Source organism: Bubalus bubalis, chromosome 23 (genome assembly GCF_019923935.1).
Source record: "Bubalus bubalis isolate 160015118507 breed Murrah chromosome 23, NDDB_SH_1, whole genome shotgun sequence".
In the NCBI taxonomy this organism is placed as follows: domain Eukaryota; kingdom Metazoa; phylum Chordata; class Mammalia; order Artiodactyla; family Bovidae; genus Bubalus; species Bubalus bubalis.
Window position 1 is genome coordinate 17,021,566 of NC_059179.1, and position 12,407 is coordinate 17,033,972.

Here is a 12,407-nt window from a genome sequence, read left to right on the forward strand (position 1 = left end):
TGATTCCCTCATGCTAAGACTTGTCCAGTACACACTCACAACATGTCCAAAACACAACAGTTGTATATACCACATGCAACTCACCCAAACTCTTCATGACTATTGAGACATCCATCTTTGTTCTTTTTCAAAAGAACCAGTTTTTTAGTGTGTGATGCAGTTGTGCCACGTCCCCTTGGTCACATCAGCCCTCTCCTCTGGATGGCTATACTCCTATGCTCTGTCCTTCTTAAGACCTTGGCTGGCAGAGCTTCAGCACAGAGAGCCAGCCTTCAGCTACACTGAATTTTGGCCTAGGACAGGAACATGGTATCTCATTTCCTAAAGTTTGTCGCAACAATGCTTAAAGTCCACTTTGAACCATTAAGTTATCTATCTACCTGGCTTCTTGTAGCAGGACACTCCCTCCCCTGGCCTTTACCTGTCCTCTATTCCATGACATTCTGGTGGGCTTGCCAATCACACTGCCATCCCTTGAACCAAAGTGATGAATCCAAGAATGATAAACATCCAAGGCAGGCCCACCAGGATCTGGAATCGTTTTCAGGGAAGCCACAGAAAGCCCCATTTGCCTGGTCTAGAGTCAGAGAACTGCAAGAATGAGGCTGGAACTGCCTGCAGCCACTGTTCCTGTTACCACATTCAGAAGGTGAATATGTAGCCAGACACCACCAACAGAGCCAAGACGAAGACAAATACAGAGAAAGATTGAGCCTTTGGATTCACTCCTGCTGGAGGCTAGTTCCAGCTCCTTTTTTCCCAGTGCGGTGACTCAATACCGGCCCGTAGGTTAGTTTTCCACCACTTATCAATGAAAGGAGCCATCAGACAATTGACTCTTTGGGCCATATATTATCATAAGAAATTTGTTTCCTGAAGCAGCACATGTGGAGAGAAAATAACAGATGTGGTGAAGGTCTAGAAAGAGGACTGAGAAGCTGCCAGCTGTAAAATGCAGGCAAACCAAGGAGCTGTCTTTCATGGAAGCAGACAGTTGAGTGGTGGGGAAACACTCCCAAATTTGGTGGGATGAAAATCAATGCAGTTTTTTGAGATGGCAATATTTCTTTAACATTTGAAATGTTCCTGCTCTTTGAGCCAACAATTTGAAATCAATGCTGCATTGTTTGTTGTGGTAAAGCTGGCAACAGCCTCAAACTGTTACATCATTAATAGGGGATTGGTTAAGTAAATTGTGGAAATGTGTTCAAGTTCCATTGTTAATAGGGAAAAGAGCATATAAGACTGTGTTGAACATTTGCTTAGAGATGTGTTTTGTATGTGTATGTGCATACTAAGTCACTTCAGTCATCTCCAACTCTTTGTGATACCATGGACTCTAGCCCACCATGCTCCTCTGTCCATGGAATTCTCTAGGCAAGAATACTGGAGTTGGTTGCCATGCCCTCCTCCAGGGGATCATCCTGACCCAGGGATCGATATGTACAAAGCAAAGTTTGGAGGATCCTACATTGGATCTCTGTGGGGAGGTGACTTTAATTACAGAGAGCTTTCATTTTCTATGTGTGATGAGCCCAGAATACTGAAAAAGATTAATTTCTATTTTTGCTGCTGTTAGAAAGTGACATGTTGATGGTCTCCTGCTTACACAATTAATGTCAATATTCTGAGCTCTCTGGGCTAGAGGGGTTCATTTATCAATTCATTTGTTTGTTCAAAGGATTGAGTGACTGAGTGCCAGCTGGATAGATGCTCTTCTTGGTGCTGGGCATGTAATAGAGAAACAGAATCATCACCCTTGTGGACTTGTATACAATTGATTGTGAAAACAAAAAGCAGATGGTGATCAGTGTTTGGAGAAGCATAGAGGAAAACAATAGGGGAATAGAATGTTGGGGTGGAGACAGGAGGGTTCTATTGTATATCAAGTGGCCAGAGAAAGCCTCCCTGAGAAGGCAACACAAGGACCTAAAGGCATGAAGGAAGCCATGCAGCTCTGGGGGAAGTGTCTTTCAGGCCCAGGGGACAACATCTATAAGACACTAAAATTGAAGCATGCTTGATGAGATTGAAGCCAGAAGGACTTGTGTGGCTGGAAGGAACAATGAGAAAGTCAAAGGTAAGGAAGGGCAAGTCAGCGTCCACTGGACTCGAGGCCATTGCACCACTCTTGAGAGGAGCAGCCACCCGAGGGATCACACTGGTTGTTCTGTTCAGACTAAGAGGGGTCAGGGGTAGAAGCAGGGAGAGGACCAGCTGGAAAGTGATTGGATTGCAATGACCCAGGTGAGAAAATGGCTTGGACTATGGAGATAGAGCCAGACATCCTGGAATGTGAAGTCAAGAGGGCCTTAGAAAGCATCACTATGAACAAAGTTAGTGGAGGTGATGGAATTCCAGTTGAGCTATTTCAAATCCTGAAAGATGATGCTGTGAAAGTGCTGCACTCAATATGCCAACACATTTGGAAAACTCAGCAGTGGCCACAGGACTGGAAAAGGTCAGTTTTCATTCCAATCCCAAAGAAACGCAATGCCAAAGAATGCTCAAGCTACCACACAATTGCACTCATCTCACATGCTAGTAAAGTAATGCTTAAAATTCTCCAAGCCAGGCTTCAGCAATATGTGACCCGTGAACTTCCAGATGTTCAAGCTGGTTTTAGAAAAGGCAGAGGAACCAGAGATCAAGTTGCCAACATCTTCTGGATCATGGAAAAAGCAAGAGAGTTCCAGAAAAACATCGATTTCTGCTTTATTTACTATGCCAAAGCCTTTGACTGTGTGGATCACAAGAAACTGTGGAAAATTCTGAAAGGGATGGGAATACCAGACCAGCTGACCTGCCTCTTGAGAAACCTGCATGCAGGTCAGGAAGCAACAGTTAGAACTGGACATGGAACAACAGACTGGTTCCAAATAGGAAAAGGAGTACATCAAGGTATATTGTCACCCTGCTTATTTAACTTATATGCAGAGTACATTAGAAACGCTGGGCTGGAGGAAGCACAAGCTGGAATCAAGATTGCCTTGAGAAATATCAATAACCTCAGATATGCAGATGACACCCCTTATTGGCAGAAAGTGAGGAAGAACTAAAGAGCCTCTTGATGAAAGGGAAAGAGGAGAGTGAAAAAATTGGCTTAAAGCTCAACATTCAGAAAACTAAGATCACGGCATCCGGTCCCATCAGTTCATGGCAAATAGATGGGGAAACAGTGGACACAGTGGCTGACTTTATTTTTCTGGACTCCAAAATCACTGCAGATGGTGATTGCAGCCATGAAAGTAAAAGACACTTGCTCCTTGGAAGGAAAGTTATGACCAACCTAGACAGCATATTAAAAAGCAGAGACATTACTTTGTCAACAAAGGTCCATCTAGTCAAGGCTATGGTTTCCAGTGATCATGTATGGATGTAAGAGTTGGACTATAAAGAAGGCTGAGCACAAAGAATTGATGCTTTTGAGCTGTGGTGTTGCACAAGACTCTTGAGAATCCCTTGGACTGCAAGGAGATCCAACTAGTCCATCCTAAAGGAGATCAGTCCTGGGTGTTCATTGGAGGGCTGATGTTGAAGCTGAAACTCCAATACTTTGACCACCTAATGAGAAGAGGTGACTCACTTGAAAAGACCCTGATGCTGGGAAAGATTGAGGGCAGGAGGAGAAGGGGATGACAGAGGATGACATGATTGGATGGCATCACCGACTCGATGGACATGGGTTTGGGTGGACTCCGGGAGTTGGTGATAGACAGGGAGGCCTGGTGTGCTGCGGTTCATAGGGTCGCAAAGAGTCGGACACAACTGAGTGACTGAACTGAACTGATGATGGAGATAGAAGTGGTTAGTTTCTAAAGGTATTTCGAAGGTACGACTGATGGGTTTGCTGAACAGGTGGATGGCAGTAGTGCTTGTGACTCAGGGCTGTGTCGAGGCTGTCAGACCCCGGGAAGGCGACCCTTCTCCTCTTCTCCTCGGACTATTGGAAGCTTAAGCAGGGGAGATTCCAAGTCACTCCAAAGGGGTCAAGTACAAACGGGTGCTTTAAGCTGAAACTGCAGGAGGGTCGGTGTCAGGGAGGGTGGGAATTTGGAGGTTTCCTGTTATGGGACAGACCATAGTGTTGTAGCAACCTGCATACCGGCCTCTCCCCCCCAACCTGGCCCACTGAAGACGCCAGGGGCGGCTGGATGTCTAATGCTGCAGCCTCAACACACTTGGTTTGGGAGTGAACAGAAGGATGAACTGCATCTTCACCCACTGTAGCAAGAGAAGACTCAGGGCCAGATTTAACATGTTTAGAAAAACCAAGTGCTGTCTCATTATTGTCTGTCCCCATGTCTTGTGGAGTAAATCTAGACCTGTTATACATGTTATAATGGTCACTTGTGCGTTTAAAGACATGTGCATTACTCTTATAATCAGAACAAAATTTTATGAAGAATGGCAAAATGGTCAACATTAATCAATTCAGAGAGTATCATGGAGTTAGTTAGCCTCTTGAGAGTAGAATAAGTGTTGTCTTCAGAGGGGGTGTGAAAATGAAAGTTGCTCAGTCAGGTCTGACTCTTTGCAACCCCATGGACTATACAGTCCATGGAATTCTCCAGGCCAGAATACTGGAGTGGGTAGCCTTTCCCTTCTCCAGGGGATCTTCCCAACCCAGGGATCAAACCCAGGTCTCCTGCGTTGCAGGCAGATTCTTTACTGCCTTCGGCGGGGAAGCCAGGTGTCAGTGTGTACCTTTGAAGCAGTGAATATAAGCTTCATTTGAGAAACTTGAAAGGGAAGGGAAGAAACAATGAATGGTAAGAATATGCATATGCCACACAATTTTGAATGAAGTTTATTAAATAATATGTACAGCCAATGTAGTAATTCAACATCTATTTGTCAAATTGATCCACTGCATAAAGAAAAATAGATCGACAGAAAAATCTGTGTCTGCATGGTACATGCTCTTGGTGTGTAATTTAAATGGCAATACTTTAAATTAATTGGTTATATATAATGTCAGTTATTTTTCTTTCAGAATATGATCTTTTTTGTAGTAACCTAGCAATAGGACTTAATACTACTGCAGATAAATAGGACTGCTAAAAAAAAAAATCAAAAATGAAATAAGAAAAAAACACTATAACTGAGAAAAGAGTTACTTTCTCTCCCAGAAAGAATGATTATTTAAAATTATAACACTTTACAATGGTATTTTTGTGCTAAAAATCTGCAGGTACGTTTTTTTGGAATTCCTTCATTTAAATATGCAAAAAACTTCATGACTTCCTTATTATACCCCCCTCCCCTTCAGTTCAGATTTTTAAAATTATTTTTCTATACAAAGTAGGTACATGGGCTATACAAAGTTAAATATACATATTTACAGTCCCACTTCTTAAGCATGTGATTTTTTTCTCTTACTGATCCCAGAGAGACTGCAAAAGATAAGTAGTGTGGGGCTTGCTTTTACCCAGAAGCATGGCTAATCTATTAAAATGTGTTGCAGGGCATGCCGCCAGTTAGTTACACTTGCGATTAATAAACCTGTATAAATATCTCAGCATAAAAATAGGTATTTTGTATTACTAAATGTGTGAAGACAAAGGAGCAGTTGGAACCCTTTGTTCCTTGTTTTGTCATACGTAGGCAGCTGAAGTTTGATGCAGATTTTAACAGATGAGTTTATTAAAGATGGGCAAACTGGTGAGGCATACCTGGGATTCCCGAGATATACAAAGTCGGGAGGCTGGCGTCATATGCAAATGTGGCTTTACAAATTGGTTTATTTTCTAGCTGTATTTAAAGAGGTGTTCAAAACTAATAAGCTACTTAATAAGCACCCCCCTCAAAAAACAGATAAGGTTGTGTTATGGTTTGCATCTAAGAAAGACTAGGAAACACATTAGCCAATATAAGAATTACATTCCAAAACACGTGAAACGCTGCTGTGCAAAGTGTATGTGAGTATGCACAGGGTCTATATTCGAAGGGGGAGGACAGAAACAGAGCGCCCTTGGATGGTGAGGTGGACCTTCCAAAGCACTGAGTCTTACTTAAGGAATAGCAAGAAGTCCCTTTCTACACAGGGAGCTCATCCACCCTTACCCGCACGCCCCAGCCCCACCCTCCACCATTGGTTCCACAGCCTTTCCCCTTGGAATTAAGGCTCTGTGATCTGTTCTAGTTAAAAACCAATGTTTCTGGGAAGAAGTAACACATTCTTCTCATCTGTCATTTACACTTCAGTGTGAAGGAGTCAGTGGCAGTTGCTTTCCTGAGAGCAGGATTTGAAGGAGGGAGTGAGGGTCCTGTGGCTGTCTGAAGGGTGGCCAGCTGATACGAGGTTCTAAGATGAGTAGTGGAGACAGAAGCTGAGGCACTGAAGATGAACTTTGCCCACTTGGAAAGATTCCAGACTTTGGGACCTCAGGCCAATTCTGAGCTACCTGTGGAGAGCCAGGAGTCCTGTACACAACCCGACCAACCTGGAACTGCTCTCCTGTTTATGACCTCGAATGTGGATTTGTGGGGAGGATCAGAGTTGGAAGACCCTGGCAGCAGGTCTAAGTATTTCCAGCCACAAACTACCCTCGGACAAAGGTTCTTCCAGCATCCTAGTTGTTCAAAAGTGAGCTAATGGAGAGAGAAATATGACAATGCTTTCTAGGATCCCTACAGAGAAAATTCATCTCTTCCTCTCACACCCTTCTTAGCACATATCGCAGTCTCTCTTGATTCAGTATTTTTGTGTGTCTATCTCTCCAATCACCTCTGAGTTCCCAGCAGGCAAGAAAATGGGTCATTTCTATCTTTTTCTCTCCAAGGTATGTAACAGAGGTCGATAAACATCCTTGAATTGGATGAAGTTGTGACTGTACACCCCAGGCATCACAGAGGCCTCCCTCCTTGGCTCTGGCCCCTCTACAAGAGACAGGCCTCCTGAAGTAGCAGAATCACAGCCTCCAACGTAGGGCCGCTGCAGCTGCACCTTCTAAAGAGAAGCCTCACAGGGTGTGTTAGGATTCAGAACCCTGGATTCCTACATTCTGAGTGGTCCTTGGGCTCCTCGGGGGAGACATGGTGAAAATGGAGATGTGGTGAACCCTTTCTAAGGCCTGGAGCACGCCTTGCTTGTTGGTGGCCCCAGGCATCCAGTATACATCAGTGTGTATTACCTTGAGCTACTGAACACCATCCCTTGTTTTTCTAAGAATAAGCCTATCAACCCCCAACTGTCCTGGCCTAAAACAATCCAGAAAAGCAAGGGTAGAAATGGCATTCTGTAAATGACACTATGCTGCCCTGAAAGTGAATGCTTATACAAGCCAGTGATATGGAAGGAGCCATATGGCAGGGGACCTCAAGAGCTACAGGCTTCTTGCCTTAATCACCTGGAAATACAAATGGAACTACCTGCCTGACCACCCTGCTCCGGGGGCAAGCCTTGTGTGCTTTTCTGTCTGAACATCAGGGGTGTCAATGGTAACGCTGCATGCATGCTGAGTGCATGGGGTGCCTACTTTGACCTCTACTTCTCCACCTACCTCCAGTGGGGGACTTGGCCTTGGGTTGTTTGGGGTCTCTACCACTGTTTAGGGATTGCCTCGGTGGCCCCAACTGATCTGTAGCAATGTTAGGGGACCAGGAGGCTCCAAGGCAACTGGGGGAGTCTGTGTGGAGCCTTAGAGGATGGCTGGGGATCTGCCTGGTGCTCCGAGAGCACATGCAGGCTAAATGACCCTTTTGAGCCAAAGCTGGTCAAGCCTGAAGCAGCAAGAGGCAGTTCTGGCTTAACTGCTCTCTGGGACCATGCTGCCAGTCAGGTTACCCAAGTTGGGAAGAGGAGGGCAGGGCTGGCGTGGCTCCCAGAAGCAGCTAAGTAAATACTGACTTGCCTCATTCCTATTTTGCATGGTTCAGCCCTGTCCAATACACACAGTAAGCTTCGACGGGCTCAGGTTTTAAATACAACACTTCTCTGTCCTCTCTTTTGCTTCTTACTTTATCCACTGCATTAGTTTTCCTACTGACTCAACGTTTAAATAAAGAGACCAATTCATGAATTATGCTTCGTCCTCCAATAAAAATCATCTCTGTGGTTTTCAGTCTTCTTATAGATACAAAGGCTTTACATAGTTGCCTGGGAAAGTACCAAACTGCCTTGTCCTTCTTGAAGTACCTATTAAAAACAAAAAAACACAGACACAATGAGAAGACTGACTCAGAACTGAGTTCAGAGAGAGAGTCCTTGATAACAATCCCAAAGCTTGTAGAAGGGCATATGGTTTCCAAATCACTTTGTCCTATCTTATCTCGTTTAGGCTGCAGAATAGCTGGGTGATAAGCAAGACATTTAACACTCCCATTTTTTTCAGATGAGGAAGCCCAAACTCAGAGAGGCAGACTTTAAACCCAGGTCCTCAGACTCCCAGCCGATGGCTCTTCCAGTACTTCTCTTTTATGGAAGAATGAACACAGCTATCCAACACACCAAGGTTAGGGGGATTTAGACTTAGAAACCATGGCATTTCTGAAAGTCCTCTGGATATGACCACACAGTGAAAGGAAATTTCTCTCCTAAGCCCATGCCTAAGCCCCAAATTGACTCCATGTCTTTGCTACCAACCTTGTCCAGGATTCCAGAACATTGAGCTACCACAAAGCCCTTCCTGGACTGTTTCACGTCCAGAATTGCTGGGTCCCTAATCAAGCTCCTTCCCTTGGAATTTTTTTCAAGTAATCAACTTTTAAAAATTAATTTATTTGACTGCTCCAGGTCTTAGCTGCAGCATGCAGGATATAGTTCCTTAATGAGGGATCAAACCTGGGCCCCCTACATTGGTAGTGCAGAGTCTTAGAAACTGGACTTTCTCTAAAGCTGGAGGGTGGGGTGGCAGACAGCTGTTGCATCATCATTACTCTCATCAGCAGACAACATAATTTGATCATTGCATGCTTTCCCCAGTTGGCTTGGATAAGGCTTCAGAATCCTTTGAACACATTTCAAGCAGCCACTACCAGTGGGTTGGAGTTCTTGCACAAACTAAAATATCTAAAAGAATGTGTCAAAGCTGCTGCTGCTGTTAAGTCGCTTCAGTCGTGTCCTACTCTGTGCGACCCCATAGATGGCAGCCCACCAGGCTCCCCGTCCCTGGGATTCTAAGGCCATCTAAAACAGTTAGCTGAAGCCCCAGGGCAATGGTCAGGGAGGCTGCAGAGAACTGAGATGGTAAAGATTTTGAATCTGTGAAAAAGAGGACTATTTTTGTCTTACACGCTGTTTGTTGAAAGAACTTCAGTAAGAAAGTATTATTAAGCATCTATTTTGTTACAGAATCTCAAATTCTGATCTTTCTCCGCTCTATCCTATAAAGGTGACTCCTTTAATTCATCAGGTATTGCTTTGGTTAAAATTATTAGGAGCCTGGAGTAAATGAGGCCTTCAGACTCTCTACATATATGCTTGCACTTCATGGCAGAAATCTACATGCACATGTTCTTGTGTTGTTCCACAGGAGTTTTAAAAATTAAAATTTCCAAATGTAGGACAGACAGATGCACAATAGAAACAGAAACAGTGAATTCCTGGGCAGTCCGGTGGTTAGTATTTGGCTCTTTCATTGCTGGGGTCCAGGTTCAAGCCCTGGTCTGGGATCCCACAAGCTAGGCAGTGCCCCACCACCACTCCCCCAAACAATTTTCTGATGGTGGTATAGGAACTGAGACGGCTCTCCTTCTGTGCAGAGAACAGTGCTCTTTTTGTGACTCATCACTCCAGGTTTTTCCTTCAGTACACAACAGATAAGAAAAACACGATATCACTTACCAACAAACCACCCATCATCACATTTTTCCATGACATCAACAATATCTCCATCTCGGAGTTCCAATTCATCATCATTCTGTGGTATATAGCTATACAATGCTTGGTAGCTAAATCTGTAAATTCAAAAAAAAAAGATCAGTAAGTGACTCAAATGCTGATGGCATTAAATGAGTTTTAAAAACCTGTTTCAGTTAAATCAACATTTGGGTAGTGTTTCCTACTCATCAGTGGGGAAAAAAGTATTTTATTGGCTCTTTAATAACTTAGCATTGGGGGAGATCCATTCAACATGTGATAAGTAAATTAAGATTCAGAGGGATGGAGAATCTGAGAAGCAAGTCATGATTGGTGCTTTCATTTAGTTTCATCTGGTTGCTTTAGCCAAGCTTTTTTTATCTAGATGCTCCCCCTTGAAAGTTAATCAAGTTCTTAACACAAGATAACATGTGTAGATTGTCAGGGATAATCAGAAGTTACTTAGGTCCAGAGACAGACATTATATCCTAGTCACATACATTGGAGAGCATGAAGCAATTGTCATGTGTATATATATATAATTTTTTTAAAGTATATCCCAGTTACCACACTGTTTAGCAATACTACCTTGAGTTTCTTTACATGCCAACACATATTTTATTAATTGCTTTGAAATGTGGATGCCATTTTTCTAAAACTCCTGAAGGCATATCTATCCCAGTAACGGTCGGGGTTAAAATTTTCATTTACTTGCTAGTTGGCCTATGGCAATGTAGTCTGTGCTGTTCTGACAGGCTCTAGACAATGCTGGCAGAGAAGGCAATGGCAACCCACTCCAGTACTCTTGCCTGGAAAATCCCATAGACGGAGGAGCCTGGTAGGCTGCAGTCCATGGGGTTGCTAAGAAACATGATTGAGCGACTTCACTTTGACTTTTCACTTTCATGCATTGGAGAAGGAAATGGCAACCCACTCCAGTGTTCTTGCCTAGAGAATCCCAGGGACGGAGGAGCCTGGTAGGCTGCTGTCTATGGGGTCGCACAGAGTCAGACATGACTGAAGCGACTTAGCAGCAGCAGCAGCAGACAAAGCTGGACTACTTGTGAAATTGATACCTGCTCTGGCAACAAATAAAGCCTTGTTTTCATTTATTCTTTTGACAAATGCTTAAGAAGCACCTACTGGGACTTCCCTGGTGGCTCAGATGGTAAAGAATCCTCCTGCAATGCAGGTGGAAGAGATGTGGGTTCAATCCCCTGTAGGTCAGGAAGTTACCCTGTAGAAGGGAATGGCAACCCACTCCAGTCTTCTTGCCTGGAGAATTCCATGGACAGAGGAGCCTGGCGGGTTATGATCCATGGGGTTGCAAAGATTTGTACACAACTGAGCGACTATCACATTTCACTAAAAAACACCTACCAGTTCACAATTCTGTTTACTTGATACTTTGAAACATAACAGTAGCAGGCAAAACTTTCCGAATGAGCCAATCCTCTACCTCTCTCAGTGGATGTCAGTGAATCCCAGAGTGTGGGTGAGAGGGATTAGAAATAAGCGTTATCAGTTTCCAGAAACAAGAGGTTCGTTGTCCTCTGCTAGCAAGCCAAACTGCTAAGTCACAGCTGTGTCCAACTCTGTGCGACCCCATGGACGGCAGCCCACCAGGCTCCCCCATCCCTGGGATTCTCCAGGCAAGAACACTGGAGTGGGTTGCCATTTCCTTCTCCAAGCAAGCCAAAGGGGCAGTTTAATTTTCCATATTTATCCAGATATCGTGAGACTTTGGCAGATGGCTCTGTCTGCCAGAAGTAAGGTCTTCTAATGCGGAAGAAGTGGCACTGATGAACTTCCATTTGGTAACTGAATACATTTCGGTGTTTCTGTGTTTGCCTGCTGTCTCTTGCCCAAACTGGACTCCTGGCGGTGCCTCAGCCCCTTCACTGTTGTGGTGACTTCCTTGCCTGCCTCATCTCCGCGAGGTTAGTCCTGTCACCTGCCTCTCTGCTCTCATCCCAGACGGCGGAGACTGGCTGCACACAGTCCCATGACCCTGCTGCTTGGGTCCCTAGTGGGCTCTGATTTTGGACAGGCCTCATGCTAACAGGGACACAGTTCTATAGAGTCCTTCCCTCACTTCCTCTGCCAATTTTGGTGCCCAACTCTGAGCAGAACTTTAACTTTCCTCCCCTCCTGCCCCTGTTTCCATGTATAAGGAAGGGTTCCTGCTCCTGGCCAGGCTAAGCTCCCTCCCCTGGGCTGTTTCCTTGACTTACATCTTCTCTCTCATATCTTTGATTCTGTCAACTCCTCCTTAAGTGCTTGAGCCTCTGCATCCTGAAAATACCTCCCCTGTCCTGTGCTACTCCCTGACTCTCTAGCCCCCCATCCCCTAGCTCTTTCCACTCAGCATCACACTGACTCATCAGCCCTTTTCTAACAGAGCATCTGACTACACCCAACACTGTCACTGCAGAGATCACCAATGACTGTTCCAACTTGCCACCTAGATGACGTTTCTCATTTCTTACCCTCCTCGGCCTCTCTGAGGCAGGAGCACTCCTGACCACACCCTTGTTGCTCTGTTTAGTACCAATGAACACTCCTAAACCCTCACCTGTGTCTCTTGCTGCTCCTTCTCAGTCCC

At 44.6% G+C, this 12,407-nt stretch overlaps 1 protein-coding gene across 50 annotated transcripts in view; it reads right to left on the bottom strand.

The window, feature by feature from the left end:
* Positions 1 to 4,794: 4,794 nt before the first annotated feature.
* SORBS1 (sorbin and SH3 domain containing 1) overlaps positions 4,795 to 12,407 on the bottom strand; it is a 231,492-nt gene continuing 223,879 nt past the window's right edge. For all 50 annotated transcript variants that reach the window (XM_044935433.2, XM_044935469.2, XM_045164213.1 and 47 more), the window contains 2 exons: positions 9,788 to 9,900; positions 4,795 to 8,140 (listed from right to left, as the gene is read on the bottom strand). In XM_044935433.2, coding sequence (XP_044791368.2) covers positions 8,073 to 8,140; positions 9,788 to 9,900 — 181 coding nt within the window. In that variant the 3' untranslated portion in view covers positions 4,795 to 8,072. The remainder of the gene's footprint in view (positions 8,141 to 9,787; positions 9,901 to 12,407) is intronic.